The following is an 18427-nucleotide window of genomic DNA, read 5'->3' on the forward strand; positions in this document are numbered from 1 at the left end:
TGCAGCAGATGGCCGCCCCTCCCTGAGCCTGGTTCTCTACCATAGACAGACAAACAAGCTTTTGCACTAACATTCACAGCTGTGTGCCAATTATATTCACCGATTAAACTAATCCCACGAACTGCACGTCTCTGGAAAGTGGCAGGTTGTCATTTATCACCAGTTGATGGCAGGAAGTTTCAACTGTTATCATTAACTGAATTTTTTTTAACAAAAGTGCATGAAGGATGAGAGACAACATGGGATTGTTCAGACATTGTTCAGCTCTCACCCCAAATGCCTCCCTGTGTCATGATCCTGGGTCTTTTGACCCAGCGTTTTAAGTTTGAGTTTATTTTGTTCATTAGGTTATCTAAGTTCATTTGTTATTAGATTCCCCTTGTGTATCCAACCCCGTTAAGTCTCCCTTGTCCTTCATGTGCTTCATGTCTGTGTTTCTTATGTTGTCATGTTTGCGTTTCATTATGTTTCCCATTATATTTTGAAAGAGGTCCTGTGTCCCTGCATTTTGTTTTACTCTTCCCCTGTGGCGTTGTTATGTTCCTGTTGTGTCTACTGTGCCTTTCTGTTCCATGTTTCAGGTCCCTATGTTCGGTCTCCCCAGTCTGTTAAGTTTACATGTCTTGAGTCCCGTCAGTGTGTTTCCTGTTTTACTTTCACAGTCTGTCCTATGTTAATGTTTCTAGTTTTGCTTCCCTTGTCTCGTCCTGCCTGATTACTCCCAGCTGTGCTCTCCTCCTGTGGCTCATTCCCCCTCGTTATCCCTCAGTGAATTTAAGCCCCATGTTTCTCTTTGTCAGGGTTGTGTCCTCCCTCATAGCTGTGTGATTTTTCCCTGTGGCTTCTCGTGCTTTAGTTTTCCCAGTTTAGTTTTTGCCACTCCATGCCAGCAATAAAGCTATGTTTTTTGAGTGTACTTTTTGTCTCTGAGTTTCCGTCTGGGTCCTACTCTTGCCTGCACACAGCCGTATTGTGACACCCTGGAATATATAAAATTTCAAATGTATGTTAATGGAAATTGGCTTATGTGTAATTTATAGTATTTTATATATTGGATGGTTTTAATGTGAAAGTTGCCCCTAACCTCCTCCCACATACCAGTCTATACATTTCTGAAGTTTCCACACTGGTTGATGTTCCTACTGTGTATAGTCTGCGGCTGCAGATACTATTTGTTTTTGTTCTTCATCTGTTCCAAAGGCAGATGCATGTTGATTAGCCACAACAACTCACATTTTCCATCAGACATCTTCATGAAAAAACCACAAAAGGAAGAAGTGAAAGCAAAGTTTCTCCTGCATAGACAGCCGGAGCTCTTCAGGATGCTACATGCAAAGCACGAGGTTTGCTGAGACAAAGCTGACTAAAAGATAAAGATTATAAAGTTTTATTTGATTTTTTTTACTACCTTTTACAAAATGTATTGTCATGAAAAATGTGTCTTGTATTATGAGTGTTATGAACCGGCTTATGAAGGTAAGTGGATTAAAAACGAACACACACAGAAAATTAAGAAGAAAATGCTCTCTGGTTTGATTGGCAGAGCCGGCGAAGACCACATGGACCCCAATGGTTGGACTGGTGGATTACTTCACTGTGGAGTAGATGACATTTGGCTCTGGCTGAAACTCTGAACACACACAGAAAACAGAAAGAGGTCAACAACTGGAGAAAAATAACCAACTCTGCAGAAAAGCTCTCTTAAAATTATATTTATTTCCAGTTATTTTAGAATAGAATAGAATTCAACTTTATTGTCATTGCACATCCACAGGTACAGGGCAACGAAATGCAGTTTGCATCCATCCAGAAGTGCTTTAGTGATATAGATATATTACAATATATATTAGCAATAGTATAGATATGTAAGTATATTACAGAAATGGGTCTATTATGGTATGTTATAATGTACACGGTATGAAGTATGTTGTGAATATTCTATACCTATAAGTATGTACAGGCTGTAGTGAGTACAAGCTATGTACAGGCTATGAACAGGATATACAAAAACATAACAAAAATTTTAATTGTCATCATAACGAAAAGTTACCAGACCAACCAGAGTTCAAATAATATAGTGGTCCTCTTTATGTGGCCAGGTTTGCATTAAACCAGCACTTTAAATTCTAAACTCGGTGCACCCTGAACAGTTTCAAAGTCCCACAAGTGAAACTCAGTGCTTCCTTTTTCCAGATGCATGTATGTATGTATGTATGGGTTTAACTGTTTAATTAAGTTTCTTTACTGACAGAAAGTTGAGTTTCACTGCTCCACGATAATCACATGACTATTTTTGGCCCACAATGTAAAATGAGTTTGATACCAGTGACCGGCAGAGAACGGCTGCTCTGACCTCCACCCTGTGTCTGACCCTAGCTGACCACTCCACACAACAGGAGCCACAGACAGAGGAGACAAAGCGGAGTGACCATACCTCTCTTTGACCTGTTTCCCGTGTCTTTTATGATGATTTCCGCATAACTGACATCTTCTGTTCTCGCTGTTGAATGACCTACAGCTGGATCAGTCTCTGCACAATAAAAAAAACAAAAAAAAAAACAAAAAACACAAAAGGACATCAGTGCAGTGATAGCAGCGCCGCTGGTATAAAAACTGCAGGAAACATTAAGAAGACAACGGTCAGATCATTCATACTCTGTTTTAGTGTGTTGGTAGAAAAAAGGACACTGAATTAAACAAAAACATGCAAACACAGGGATTCCTTTGAATCAGGGAATGGCTATATGAGCTGGTCAGGATGTTACACGAAGTACAAAATGAAACCTACAAATAAAATACATGGTGAATAAAAGGCTGATTAAAGCATGGGCAGATCCGTGGAGGAGGGACTTAAAGGGTATAAAGTGATAGCTCTAAGTTTGATTAATGTGATTATTATTCACATGAAAGAACCCATATGGAAAAGATATATATAAATCTTATAAAGTTTTTATCTGTCTTGTATGAAACTTGTATGAAAAGCATACAAGAGTGAAAACACATATAAGATCCCTTGAAAAATTATATAATGAAACTTGTATGTTTTGTATACTTACTAAAAAATATATATGAAAGTAATGAGAAAGTGGCCACTTTCATGAGTAAATCATACATGTTTTTACTATTTCTTTTCCATATGGGAAAAAACACTGTTGAATGAAACGGTGATTGTTTGTTCCATTGTGAACAGGACAGGATGAAAAACATGTCACTGTTTCACAGCTGCTGTTTGTGGGAAAAGTTGGGAAATAAAAGGAAATGATGATGAAGATGATGCAGTTTGACCTTCGAACTCTGCTCAGCACCATTTTTTGAGTTTTTAACAAAACAGGGATGTAACCAATGCAGGATTGGAAATATTTAAGGAAGTGGATTCTGTAAAGTGTTGTTTGATGAAACGTTTTTAACAGGTTGGTTAAAACTGAAGAAGTCCACAAAGACACCATTGGTGCATGAAAAAGTACCTGTGCTCCATCTGATTGGCTGCTCTTGACAGTCTGACCTTATGATGTCACAGTAGTAGGTTATCTGATGTCGAGTATCTTTCTTACAAGCTGAAATGCAGCAAACTGTAAACAATAATAACGGACATTAAAAAACAAACTTTTAAACACTTCTAAAATGTTTTTGAAATTTGAAATGAATTATTCTGTTTCTCACCTGGTTTATCATAAACATACTTTCTCACCAGCAGAACCATTAAGAACAGCATAAGCGCAAGGCAGACTGACCCAGCGGACAACAACACGCACATCAGAAAATAAAAAGAGGTGGATGCGGCTGTGGGCGGAGGTGTTGCAGTTGGTGTCTTTGTCACAGTCTCATTCAAACCTGCAGAAACACAGACAGGTGAGTGTGTCACCTGTGACAGTGATCCAGCTGGATGGAGACTCTCCATGACCGCTGATGTCACACTTGTAGAGGCCTTCATCAGACCTGGAAACATGCTGGATGGTCATGTGACCTGTAGGCTGCTTCCTGATGAGGGAGCCATCTTTATAGAAAGCAGCTGGGAGGTTGGAGGGAGTGGTCTTTGTTTTACAGAGCAGAGTGACGTCATCTCCCTCCATCACAGGGAGGACAGGACTCTGCAGGATCACTGATCCACCTCGACAGAAGTAAAGCTTGGGAGGGTTTCACCATTCTGTGAAAGACTGTGGGGGCAGATGCGGATTGGAATCTTTGTTTGACAATGTTGCTTAGATGTTATCATCTCTGACTTTCAAGTCATGGTCACCTGTTGCTGGAAAATGTGCACCTGGCTTAAAGAGGAACTGTGTAATTTTTTAAACTCCCTCACAGTCTTGGGATTAGTTTTAACCATTTTTTTAAAGGTGTTACAGCTGTTCACACCCCTGTCAGCCTCTCTTTAGCTTCCTGTCACAGCATGATGGTTTCAATGCCTCACTTTGTACCTATGACACATCTCTTTACAAAAATACAACTTCCATCATATCTTAGTGGAAATCAGTGATTTTCCTTTAAATTATGAGTCCTTCTTTACAGAGCTTTGCAATTTTACATGCAAGGTTGGGTAGGGAAGTGCAACATTTGGACCCGATTACACGACTGTTTGTGTATCCCTTCTTGGTGAAAGCTATGCCCTTTGTTACAACCATCCCTGTTCTCCACTAATAGGATTTTTGTAGAATTTACATCATCTCAATAAAAACATTGAGAACTTGTTGAGACATTTCTGCATACAAGAGTCAAGACTGAAAACTAAGATTGGATGCTGTTGGGGTTGAGGCTTTCAGTCAGCACTGCATCGTGGGAAACATGGCACAGCCTCGGCTACTCAAAGCCATCAGCAGTGAGTGCAGCTCATCGCTGCAGCCATCTGAAATTTAGACACCAGCTGCTGCATCATGGTAATCTGGCTTAGCGGAAATAGTAGAAATTCAATTCCTTGGTAGAATTACAGCATCTGGCTAAATTGCTCATTTGTGTCGACCCATCCAACCACGAAGTTACATCCTGCGACACCTCACACCTGTTTCCTCCTCGTGCTTATTGGAAAGTGCAACAGAACTTTTATTATAACGAAAATGTGGAGGACAAGTCGCTGTTACCGAAGCTATGGCTTTAAGAAGCTACAAAAAAATCTAATATTATTTACAACCTCCATGCTGCGGTCCACATGTCAGTGTAGTGAAATCATTCAGCCCATTAAATCCCTGATCCTGTGCTGCAAAGTATGTTCAGCAAACCCAGGATGTCTTTGTGTTCCACTGGTTATAACCTTTTACTCACTGCATTTTTTCTGCCCTTTATTTTCAAGCAGGATTTATTCTGGGGGCTGTTTCAGTATTTTAAACATTTTCTGATCAGAATGCTTTATTGATCTGGGAAAATTATTTGGTTACAGTGCTCCAGTACAAACAGGAGCCGTGGTAACCGAATCTGCTCTGAAACAAGTTATGTTTGAGGTGAGAGATCAACAAGACCTTCCCTCACAGAAAAAAGGGTTTTCAAAGAGAGCATTAGCAAGAGATACAGACCCACAGGAACAACGTTATTCCTGCATATTTGATCTTTTGGCTGAATTTTCGGCTTCATCTTAAACCTTGATCATTGTGTGAAAACACAAGAAAAAAATAAGAATTCTTGCACAAACATGTGCAGAACTCTCTGATTTTTTTTTCTGATTCTGACTGAAATCAAGCACAGATTGCCTTCAGATTATTGAAATACAATGAAAAGCAGCTCCTAGCTTCCTAGTGTCTCAACTTTTCTCTCCTGAGAATAAGTGCTGTTTCTCCTTATAAATGGTCTGACTGATAAGGAGCATCAGTGAAACAAAGCAAACAGCATGAACGCACACGGAGCTCACCTTGCAAAGAAGAGGCCATGGAGCCAATGAGGAAGCAGGAGAAGATCCACATTTCTGCAAGAGACACTGCTGAGGCTGCGATCTGTGTCTGCATGATGGAGGATGAGCTCATGGTCTGCTTTCACAAACTCCCAGGACTCACATTTGATGTCAGTTAGAGGAAGTGGTTGTGTGCAAGGAGCCAACACCTCTTTCATTCAGTAGACTCACACACAGACCTAAGATCAGCTGTTTTCTACCCCGAGTGAACAATCAGGAGCTTTTATCTTGGTTCCTTCAGCACCTTCAGTGACTCTGCAGTGCTCTGTCTGCTCCTTTACAGGATACACTACTCCTTACACCTCTTACACCCCAACTCTTTGGGGTGGCTGTAACTCAGGGCGGGTCACCTACTCACTGGAAGGTTGGTGGTTTGATTCTAGTCTGCATGCAAATATCATTAGGCAAGATATTAACCCCATATTGCCCTCCGATGCATCCATCAGAGCGTGAATGTTAGATAGAAGCACTAAAGACCTTAAATAAAGTGCTTGTGTGATTGGGTGAATGCACGAGTTGTATAAAGTGCTCTGAGTGCTCAGTGAGAGTAGAAAAGTGCTATATAAGAACCAGCCCATTTACACCTTTACGTTTCCTGTACCGGCACTTACAGACTTATTTTAATGACGCTGACATGTTTAATATCGCATTACATTCAAAGACTAACATCACTTCTGGTCAGCATGCGACCTGAGTAGTCACAGGAACTAACTGCTATGGTGAATTTAACTCTGCTTTGACCAGTTTCCCCCCTCCAATTGCCACCTTTAAGTCGCTTACACTCACAAACACTCTTCTAGTGTTTTGAACACTTTTTGACACTTTCCAATGGCTTCTAAGAGTGCAAAAGCGAACAAAAAGGAGGATGCTAGCTTAACAGTTGAGGCTATCACCACGCTGCTCCAGCAGCACCAAGATGAGTTAACATCTGAATTTAAACCCTCATTTAACGCCCTCGAATCAAAACTGGACCAACTGCAACAAGCCCTATAGGAACAGGCCGAGAGAGTTTTGTCCTTGGAGCTTGTAACTGAAGACCTGAGCCAACGAGTCACTGAAAGCATGTGTGCCACTCTTCGCGAAGATAACAGCCAGCTAAAGAACAAAGTCACCATCCTGGAGAGCCGTAGTAGGCGTCAGAACATCCGCGTCCTCCCTGAAGACACTGGAAGTGGGCGCACCACTCACTTTTCTAACATTCTCTCTGAGTTATTTGGCAAGAAATTGCCTAGAAATACTTAAATCTCCACCGGAGCTCGATAAAGCATACCGCTACTTCAGGGTGCAGGGAACTAACCCTCTCATCCACTGGAAAGAACCCCAACGTACATGCAGCAAGCCAAGGGGGATGTTAATGCACCTCTGTAAGCCATTTTCTGCTAGTGCAAGAACACAGTACAGATATGTAAAGAGTTTTGATTGTGAAAGGCATGGACGAGAAGAACCCCTTTTGTCAGAAGCGTAGGTTTTCTCTGCAGATCGGATTGTAAAAAACTCACCTGGTTCTTCACTGAAGGCAGGTAGGCGGGCAGTAAGACCGGGGGGAGTGAGGGAGGACAGAGGTTCATTCAGGAAACAAAACTGGATTATAGATGGAAGGTAGTTGGTGTCTTGAACCACCGCCTCTGTTCAAAGATGGTCGCTCACAGTGGACATAGAGGGCTTCTTTGACTCGTCTTTCAAACCATCTGTCTTCTCTGTCCAAGATATGTACATTGGCTTCCTCGAAAAACGCATGGCACAACATAGAAGAGCCACCTCCACAGGGCAAGACTCAGCTGTCCATCTGCATCTAAAGGACAAAGGTCACTCTTTCGAGGACTGAAGTTTCTCAGATGACAGGTGAAACGTCTTCAAGCAACTTAAAGAAGTCCAGATGCTTTTCTTTCCAAGCTCCTTAGACTGAGAGGATTTACGGTTTGTCACTTCTTGTTTCTAAGCAACAGAGAGCCTGTTCACTTCCTGTCAATCCCAGCGCACTGAAACTGGTGCTTCTTTCTTGAAGCTCAGTATTTGACACAGAGTTCAAGTTCACTGCTGCAATTATGATTAATATTATAATAACTTTAATGTTGGCCACATTATCTTTACATTACCAAAGTGAAATGACTTTAGCCTCATGAACAACATAAGCTAATTGTTATTTACTAGCTAAGTTTGAAATGACTGTTAAGTAGTGATGTGACGTTCTGTATCGAGGCTTCGAAGCTTGTGTCGAGTAATGGAGGGGGCGTTTCCGCGATGCGCGTATCGAGGCTTGCTTCATTTATGGGAGGAGCTGAAAATGATGACGTCCGAAGCCTCGGTGCCCGGCTGTACCACGTGACTGGTTCATCAGAATCAGAATCAGAATCAGAAAGGGTTTTATTGCCAAATGTTGAGCGGGTTTACAACATTAGGAAATTGCTGCGGTGCTTCAGTGCAAACATACTGGCATAAATTACGCTTAAATAGACATGAAATAAAAATAAGAATAAAAATTAAAAGTGCTAAGTAGATAGATATATACATGATATATATATGAGTGCAGGTGGTGATCAGTGCCAAACATGGAATGATGCAGTGAACACAGCGTAGGGTCATGTGTTAGTGGTGGGAACAGTCATACGGTTATTGTTCATGTGTCCAACAGCAGAGGGGAAGAAACTGTTCTTATGGCGAGAGGTTCTGGTGAGAATGGACCGGAGCCTCCTGCCTGAGGGGAGCAGGTCAAACAGACTGTGTCCAGGGTGAGAAGGGTCAGCTGTGATCCGAGCTGCACGCCGCAGTGTCCTGGAGGTGTACAGGTCCTGCAGAGATGGGAGTCTGCAGCCAATCACCTTCTCAGCAGAGCGCACAACATGCTGCAGTCTCTGTTTGTCCCTGATAGTGGCTCCAGCGTACCACACGGTGATGGAGGAGGTGAGGATGGACTCGATGATTGCAGTGTAGACCTGCATCATCGTCCGTGTTGGCAGGTTGAATTTCTTCAGCTGCCTCAGGAAGTACATCCTCTGCTGGGCTTTCTTGATGACGGAGGTGATGGTGGGCTCCCACTTCAGGTCCTGGGTGATGGTGGTACCCAGGAAGCGGAATGAGTCCACAGAGGTGATGGGGGTGTCAGTCAGGATGATGGGGGGGAGTGGAGCTGTGTGCTTCCTGAAGTCCACAATAATCTCCACTGTCTTCTGGGCATTCAGCACCAGGTTGTTGTGGCTGCACCAGGACACCAGATGTTCAACCCCCCTCCTGTAGGCAGATTCATCCCCGTCCGGGATGAGTCCAATAACGGTGGTGTTATCTGCAAACTTGATTAGCTTGACAGACTGGTGGGTGGAGGTGCAGCAGTTAGTATACAGGGAGAAGAGCAGGGGAGAAAGAACACAGCCCTGAGGGGTCATGAAGTGGTTCGAACTTTGCCGCGAGCTATGACAGCGATATAAACCCCTCAGACTTCATTCAAAATGTTGTTGTTTGATGGAGAGTTGCGGTTAGTGAGTTTGGAGACCGTTTGGAGGTTTATGAGAGTGAGGAGAGAAAGTCAGGAGAGAATGGAGCCAGCTAAGAAGAGGAGGATGTCCTCCCCTGTGTGAGAACATTTTGATCTTATTCCTCCCAACAAGGTATGTAAATTTCTGCAGAAGATGTATTTTCATAATACTGATGGTGCAATACAATTTATGTTAAGCAGCTTTACTTTTGTACAAGGTGAAGTGTTTGCTATGTGCCAGGGAGCTGGGATATAACAACAACACCTCATCCATGCTTAGGCACTACAGAGCTTTGCATGAGAATAAGGGGAACACCGATTGTGGAGCAAGACCAGGTGAGCCATCAAATGCAATGATAATATAGCATGCAGTAATGTTACTAAATGATATAACAATATTATACAATGCAATAAGTTACGTGTGTGATTTATATTTGTGCTTTGTCTTTATTGTCTTTCCTCAGGAGAACAATCTCAAATAGATGAAGACCTGGTCAGCATGGTGATTGAGGACTCCCAGCCATTTAGCATTGTGGAGGACAAAGGATTCAAAAGATTTGTTAAATCATTAAATCCTAGCTATGTTCTCCCCACTAAAAGGTCATAAAAGCAGTGAAAATGTAGTTTTTACAGAATAAAATGTGAACAGGCAGGACTGAGGCCTCAGTGTGTAGCTGTCCATACCTCAACGTTACAAAAGCACAACTACTGTCCACACCCCAACCACACCTCACCTCACAGTAAATGATCATTTCCATTTTAAGCATTTCCAAATGATCATTTTCCATACTGCCAGTATAAATATACACAGTGTACTGCATCACTACAATATACATGTTTTACACACTCCTTTTGTTGTTGACATTTACAGGCTGTGTGCAAAAGGCCACACTCTTCAAATTCATGCCAACTAATATTTTTACGTCCAGTAGGTGTCCTGCTAGAGAAAATGAAGCTTCAAGAAGCTTTGCGCTGGGGTGAAGCAATTGGATGAAAAGCTTCAGTGCTTCATGAAGCTTCATCTGCCCATCACTACTGTTAAGTACAGAAATGAAGCCCAACAATCATGTTTTTACAGTCCCGTGGTCTCAGCCTCAGATACTTATCAAATCAAACAAAGCTCATATAAAAACAAAAAGATGAACAAAATCATATTTCTCTTTTTTTTTTTTTTTCCTTTTTTTGTGTCCCATTTGGATCTTTAGCCATCAGAATTGTTGTCTTAAGGCCAAGAAAGATGACAAGCGGATTTATTTCACCAAGTGGATCATCATGGCCTTGCCATATTGGTCCATTTGATTGACCTTTATTATAATTATGAATTTATTTTATTTTCAGTTGTTACAAACGGGACAGACATGACTGGGGGATAGGACAGGGAGAAAGAATGAAAGAAAGAGAGGGAGAGAAAGAAAACCAAAGGGGAGAAGAGACGGTGAGAAGGGGGGGAAGAAAGAAAAAAACAAACAAAACACCTGGGTCACCTGTATGGAGAAAAAAAACAGAAGAGAAAGCAAACAACAAAGAGCAACATAATAAAAAAAAAACCGGCACCAACACAATAAACTAGCTAGCAATAGATATCAGTAGATACTAAATACTAAACGATATTGTGCAGCACGCAAGATAGACAGCGCACAATGTGCTTTGAGGCAGCAGCCAAGAAAGCTGTAGTCCGCGTCTGTGAATACCCGTGTGTGCATACCTGTGTGGATCAGCATGCTTGTATTCCAAAGGTTTCTCCATGTAATAATCTGCTAGGGAGTGTGGGGGGGCCACAGCCCTGTCCACCAGGGTATGAAGCAGGTATGGAGGAGATCAAGACTCCAGACATCCAGAGGCCCCCAGAACACAAGAGACCAAGGAAGACCAACAGAGGGGCAGCCGCGCCACTGTTCCAGTAAGAGCTGAGGAGAGTCCCAGATGAGGGCTGACTCAGCAGCCGCGGAGCAGAAGCCAGGGGGAGTTGCAGTGACGCGCCCGTGAGCTCCGCCGGCAGCCAGCCGTGCCTGAGTGACCGAACCCCAGGCCGAGAGGCCGGGGGCACCCCACCTCCGAAGTGGCCCGAGCGAGCCCCAGGCTCCAGGCCCCGATAAGCGACCGCCAAGGAGTGAGCCGGTGTGTACCCGGACGCCCACCCCCAGACACAAAGAACCACCAATGCACCGACACCTGAGGGAGTCCGCCACTGGCAGGGGAAGTGGTGGTGGGTGGAGATAGGCCTCCAAACCTTGGAGGGCCTGAGATGTCCCCAGAGAGGTGGCGTCTGATACCCAACCTGACATATAGACACAGACATACAGGCACACACAGACACAAACATCCATTCCCACCCTCATGCTCTCATATGCACTTACTCCACACTTAACCAACGTGGAGACAGACATAAAGAGACGCTGTACACACGATCACACTCCCCAAGCGTACTCTACAAACCGGGTCTAGGTACCCTTGCCCCTGGAGGGGGGAACTGCACCCAGACCCAGGTGGTGTTACCCTCTTCCCTGCGGTGGGGGGAGGCAGACCGCCCCGACTCCGCAGCAGCAGGGAGGCCCCACACCCCAGACCACAGTCGGACGGCCAACTCCTCCTAGCCCCCCCCGCTCCAGCAGGCCGCAGAGAACGGGGGTGAGAGAAGACTCCAAACCTCCCTCCACCCGCTCATTGTAGTGTTGATGCATGTATGTTCTAAGGTGCATTTAAAACCCAGGAGGGCTTGGAGCTACCTGCCAGAGAGCAGCAGGTAAGCGCATGGTCCCTCCTGCTAGCCCTCAATGTCTACGTGTATCATATTTCTCCATCATTTCTGTCAAACAATGCTGTGTGAAACGTTTCTAGTGGTAGACCGAGAAGGCTGCGACCTCCAAGGATGCAGACCGTGAATTTGGACACCCCTCATGTCTTGAAGTTCTCCAGAGGCCTGGTAATGAACTAATCATTTCATTCAGGTGTGTTTACCTAAAACCTGCAGGACACCGGCCATTGAGGCCTGGAGTTGCTCAACCCTGCAGTAACTGCTGGTTGTTCAGTGAGAGGAGCCAGAAACACAATTTTATGATCCATTTCACTTTTATAGCTCTGCAACAAAGTGAATCCACCTTAACACCACCTGTGTTTGTGTAACTGTGTTACACTCCCACTGCTGGAAACCTGACAAATAACAAAATCCAAAATAAAAGCTGACAAACAGGGGTCCGTTCTTCGTACCTCGCTAAGTAAGTTAGCTGGATTTGATTGTTGACGATTTTGCGTGATCTTGGATCGTTCGGTTCTCCGAAGCTCATCCGGGACTTGCTGTCATAGCAACAGATCCGTAAGCGTAAACCTGCTCGGGAGCAGGTTTACTTTATGTAAACAGGATTAGATCGCGGCCACTCAGGTATGTCCGCTTCATCTATACGAAAGCAACAACAATATTTTACCACTGTTTCACCATAAATAAATATTATCAATGTAACTAAAGATAATGCAGTATTTGATCCTTTTATTGATTCCATACAGATACATACAGGTCATTTCCTAAAAAAGGGAAATGTACTATTAACATTCTATTACATGTATGTGATTATTACAGATGTTATCCATATTTCAGAGTAGTAATTGTAAATTACTTCGTGTAATCAAGATGAGAGACCACGGCTATAAAAGCGAAGGTGGATTTGGGAAGTCTGTCGCAGCCATGTCCTGTCCGTATACGCGAGCCAACCATTGCGGAAGGTGCAAGATTGATAAGGAGAGTCCTCAGAATTCAGCGTATATTGCGGGACAGACAGGATCCTTTAGCTCAGCGCGACAGTGTGCTCATTGAGAGATATCAATTTTCCCGTGAGGGTATTATTTACTTAACCAACTTGTTGACGAGGGGGTGCAGGACCACCACCTGTCTTTTTTTCCTCTGCCCTTTTCTTGGTTGCTGTTATAAACAAACAAACAGATTATTTCAGGGTCTCTTTCCAAGAGACTAAAAGCAATATAAGTGATAAATATTACCATTCTATAGAATATTCTTATATTTCACTTTTACTTGTTCCCATGTTCTAGTGGGTCCTGTTGTGGCTCTAATGTGAAAGGGGCTATAATGTAATATAATATAATATAATGTAATACAATATAATATAATATAACATAATATAATATAATATAATGTAATATAATACATTTACCCTACAGCCTACTGGTGTTGGCCAGAGGGGCCGATGGCGCAATATGGCAGCCTCGCTTCTGTCAGTCTGCCCCAGGGCAGCTGTGGCTACAACTGTAGCTGCCTCCACCAGTGTGTGAATGTGAGAGTGACTGAATAGTGGTATTGTAAAGCGCTTTGGGTGCCTTGAACAGCGCTATACAAATCCAATCCATTATTATTGTTATTATTAAATTACTTACGAGTTTGATTTGTCAGCAACTTTCTGCCAGCCCTCTCTCCTTGCTTTTGCAGCCTTTGCAGTGTTCTCTTGCGTTTTAATTAAACTCTGAAACTCCTGAAATCCCTCAATCAAGAGTTCTTGCTCTGCTGCCGAAAAATACTGAGCGCGCTCCTTCGACATTTTCGCCGTCCAATCAAAGGGTTGCCGATCAATGTTTCTACTATCGATGCGTAGCCCCTGTTAAGCCACTCAGTGATCTCACATTACTTCATCCAGCTGTACTAATCGTCAACAACAGGTGTGTTCGGAGAACCGGAATAGCGAGCTCAAAGTTGGCGCGATGATTTGATCTTGGATGTAGTAAGCGACGTACGAAGAACGGACCCCAGGTGAAAGACTGAGTCACACTACATGTTGTGAGATGTTTCACAGCTGCTGGCAGGTAAACGATTAAACCCTGGAATGAATCACACCCTTGTTTATGGGGGAAGCAACAGCCTCCATAAAAGGAAATGAATGAAGCTCCGCCCTTCACCTCACTCACCTGAGACAAATCAGGAAACAGGGTGATCTTCTTCCTCAGTAAAGAGAGACACACAGACGATCAGACTGAGTTCAGACCAAACTAGCAGCTTCCTCCGAGTGAGTCCAGTTACAGGAGAGACAAGTGGAGAACTCCAACACTGCTGCTTCAAGCTGCTGACACTCCACACACTGAATGTGAGTTTGAGCAAAAACACAACTCAAAGGAAGTTTCAGTGAAGGTAGTAGAGGAGGGAGGAGAGCCAGGACTGACTGTACTTCCTGTCTGCTGTTTTCAGATTCACTCACAGACTCAATGGCTTCCATATTAGAGGAGGATCTCTGCTGTCCGGTCTGTCTGGAGGTCTTCAGAGATCCTGTTCTTCTGTCATGTCGCCACAACTTCTGTAAAGAATGTCTGAAGCGATGGTGGGGAGAGAGAACAATACACGACTGTCCACTTTGTAAGAGAAGATCTTCAGAGGATAATCCACCTTTAAACAGATTTTTAAGGACCGTTTGTCAATTTTTCTTACGGAACAAGTATCAGGAAAAGGTAAAGGTTTGTAAAGAAGTTCAAATGAAGTTTGCTCAAACAGCAGAACACATTGAGGTCCAGGCCCGACACACAGAGAGGCAGATTAAGGAGCAGTTTAAGAAGCTTCACCAGTTTCTAGCAGAGGAAGAGGAGGCCAGGCTGGCTGCACTGAAAGAAGAAGAGGAGCAGAAGAGTGAAATGATGAAGGAGAAGATGGAGGCTTTGAGCAGAGAGATAGCAGCTCTTTTAGACATAGTCAGAGGCACAGAGGAGGAGCTGAGAGCTGCAGAGGAAAGAGTCCAGCGCTGCCCCCTGCTGGATGATCCAAAGCTGCCCTCAGGAGCTCTGATAGACCAGGCTAAACACCTGGGCAACCTGACCGTCAACATCTGGAACAACATGAAGGACATGGTCTCGTACACTCCTCTCATTCTGGACCCAAACTCTGCTCATCCAGACCTCATCCTGCCTGAAGATCTGACCAGCGTAAGACGAGGAAAAGAGAGGCAGCAGCTTCCTGATATTCCAGAGAGGTTTGATTGTTCCTGCTCTGTCCTGGGCTCTGAGGGCTTTAACTCAGGAACTCACAGCTGGGATGTTGAGGTTAGAGACAGTACATGGTGGGACCTGGGTGTGTTATCAGAGTCTGTACAGAGGAAGAGAGACACAGAGTCTGGATTATGGAGAATACGGTTCTTTTTAGGTAAATACTCAACACACTCACCATCAGCTCAATCCACTCCTCTCTCATTCCAGAAGAAGCTCCAGAGGATCAGAGTGAATCTGGACTGGAACAGAGGAAAGCTGTCGTTCTCTGATCCTGATACTAACACACACATACACACCTTCACACACACTTTTACTCACAGGATGTTTCCATATTTTGAAGCTTGGAATAATCTAAATGTGCTGCCATTGAAGGTGTCAGTGTCACTGGAGCAGATGAGCTGAGGATGATTATATTTCTTTCTGTCCGTCCGTCCTGTCTGGCCAACAAAAATGTGCCTAACATTTACTTTCCCAAGTGCACCTTTTGCTATATACTGGTCCACTTGATTGTCATAGTTTATTTGATCTGTATTAGTTATTTTTATTCTAAATTATTGTAATCAGACTGGACTGGACTCGGGAACTGGAAAGAAAAACGATAAGAAAAGTTAGTAAGAAAGTTAAGAGAAGGAGAGGGAAAGAAAAATGGGAGAAAGGGGATAGAGAGAAAGGATGGTGAAAATCTGCTTCACCACCTGCTCAAGGAAAGAAAAACAAAAAAAACAAGCAAAAAGAAAACAATGCTGTAGCGAAATTACAGCAACATCCAACATATGCGTAGGTAACAGTAAATAATAAATGCTGAATCTTATTAAGCTGTACACAAGATAAATAATGTATGATATGTTTAGAGGCAGCAGCCACCCAAGATCGTGTGTCTGTGAGTACCCGTGTGTGCTCGAGCTGAAAGCAGCAGATGTCAGCATGGCCCCTCCCAGGAGGGCTCAATGTCTACATCTTTGTAGGGACTAACGCGTTATTAAGTAACGCGTTACTTTAACTACGTTATTATTGTGGTAATGAGCACGGTAACTAGTTATTATGCCAAAATCGGGAACTGTTACTGGGATTTAGATAGGGTCGTCATTCATTACTTCATGTGTTTATTATTACTAATAAAACAGTGATACCAAATGCAGGTACAAACATTGCATACATGTATAGAGGCACAGTCTGCATCTACGTAAGACGCTGCTTTTCCCCTCCGAGTGCAGCTATATAGTCTGAATGTTCTAGTACTGAAATGCTGATTAATACTCTTCCTTTAACTCCATAATTTTCTTTTTTTCTTTGATAAGGAGGTAACCTCATTAACCTCATTGACCTCTACTCTTTGGATAATGACGTAATACCTTTTGCATGAAGATGGGGAGCTTTGTTATCTCTCCGTAGCCTTCTGTCTGTTCTCATTCAATGATTCAGTTGTGCCAGCAGTACTTATTGAACTATATCTGCCTTTTTGTGTTTGTTTGTTTACATACTTGGACTACATTGAAACACTCCAACAATTACATTTGGACTTGGTGGCTGATACACAGTTTCAAAACTTAACAGTTAGATTAGGGGTTTCTGTCATGTTGGCCAGGAGGGCAAATTTCAAAGCATGTGGGGTCCCTTCCTTGATGCATTTCAAAATCTGTGAGAATTTTCCAGCAAACTCTCTTATGTCAGGTGTGGAAATACAGTGTACAGGTCTAGGGCAGTGACCTGGGTGGGAATGAACAGGTTTATTTGGCAGGGATTATGTTCCATCCATTCGCTTCCGCTTATCCTTTTCAGGGTCGCGGGGGGCGCTGGAGCCTATCCCAGCTGTCATAGGGCGAAAGGCGGGGTACACCCTGGACAGGTCGCCAGTCTGTCGCAGGGCCAACACATAGGGACAACCATTCACACTCACATTCATTCACACATTCACACCTAGTGACAATTTGGCTTAATCAATTAACCTATCGGCACGGTGGTTAGCACTGTTGCCGCACAACAAGAAGGTCCTGAGTTCAATTCCACCATCAGGCCGGGGTCTTTCTGTGTGGAGTTTGCATGTTCTCCCCGTGTTTGCGTGGGTTCTCTCCGGGTACTCCGGCTTCCTCCCACCGTCCAAAGACATGCAGGGATTATGTTACTTTGGGAAATATCATACATATGTTTTTATTTCTCCTTTTTTCTTCTTCTCTGTATTTCCGTTTTTTCATTTTCTTTTCCCCCCCTTTTATTTCACAGCCTAAATGAATGAGCTACTTAACCCGAATGTACAGATCATCTGTAATCCTTTTCTTTTTTCTGTTTATATGTATAAAAGGAAAAACTCTTAATAAAAAGACATTGTTAAAAAAAAAAAAAAGACTAACATCGGTAGTGATCAATTTGCTTCATATATATTTATTTTCATATGCTGGTTAAGATTCACTTTTATGTTATTTAATGAATGTTTATGAAGAAACACTGAGTAGCTCTGTTCATAAATACCTGATGTTAACGTGTGTGAAGTGTTTTTACATATATTTTCATGCCTGCGTTGACTGGATTAACATGCAGTGGCTTCAACAGACCTGCAAACACTGGCTGAGTAAGAAAAATATGAATCCCACACTAAGGTCAAAGGTCAGAGTGGAAACCACCATATGTTGTTGAACAAACTGAAGCCGTGCTGCCGCCTGCTGGTTGCATTTATACAACACTTTGATCCAAAGTGAACAGTTTCCCTCTGATTCACACTCACAGCAGTGACTGTGAGCGAGTCACGCTTTGGAGACAAGAAACTTTGTAGTTGTTTTGCTTCACACTCATTAAAAAGTAAATTAAACATCTGAGTGATTTCTGAAGTTGACAACAGTAAAAAAAAGTGTTAATTATTTGTAGCCAATTTTAATATGGATCATTAATATATTAATTGCTAACAACTAATGTCCTGATGTTTTATGATGATTTACAATAATTTAGATGTTTTTTTAAAGTAATGTCCAAGTGTCTTCATTTGGCATAAAGTTGCAGCTGTGTTGTAATACACCAGGTTTACCAATAGATGTCAGCAGAATTAGAGTTGATGAGATCCAGACCTCCAGTCTGAGTCACTTGTTCAGGGGTTTGATATTTGTCAGAGACCGAAACACCTC

The 18427-nt window shown here is 43.0% G+C and overlaps 2 protein-coding genes across 3 annotated transcripts; one reads left to right on the forward strand and one right to left on the reverse strand.

Moving 5' to 3' along the window:
• Positions 1-1366: 1366 nt before the first annotated feature.
• Positions 1367-14378, reverse strand: LOC145425617 (uncharacterized). 2 transcript variants are annotated; one of them, XR_013906326.1, is made up of 5 exons: positions 14250-14378; positions 3661-3831; positions 3465-3569; positions 2435-2530; positions 1367-1630 (listed from the first exon to the last, which is right to left on the reverse strand). XR_013906326.1 is itself a non-coding variant. In XM_080298836.1 (5 exons), exons 1-5 carry the CDS (start codon positions 5943-5945, stop codon positions 1587-1589), a joined length of 528 nt encoding a protein of 175 aa, XP_080154962.1. In that variant the 5' UTR covers positions 5946-6265; the 3' UTR covers positions 1367-1586. The 2 variants fall into 2 exon arrangements, 1 of the variants encoding a protein (XP_080154962.1); XM_080298836.1 differs by lacking the exon at positions 14250-14378 and adding an exon at positions 5834-6265.
• Positions 14379-14543: 165 nt separating this feature from the next.
• Positions 14544-18117, forward strand: LOC145425603 (nuclear factor 7, brain-like). The gene has a single exon (XM_080298794.1). The coding sequence runs from the start codon at positions 14544-14546 to the stop codon at positions 15714-15716; it is 1173 nt and encodes a 390-aa protein (XP_080154920.1). The 3' UTR covers positions 15717-18117.
• The last annotated feature ends 310 nt before the right edge of the window (positions 18118-18427 follow it).

This window comes from Astatotilapia calliptera, chromosome 3, assembly GCF_964374335.1.
Source record: "Astatotilapia calliptera chromosome 3, fAstCal68.1, whole genome shotgun sequence".
Taxonomy (NCBI): Eukaryota; Metazoa; Chordata; class Actinopteri; order Cichliformes; family Cichlidae; genus Astatotilapia; species Astatotilapia calliptera.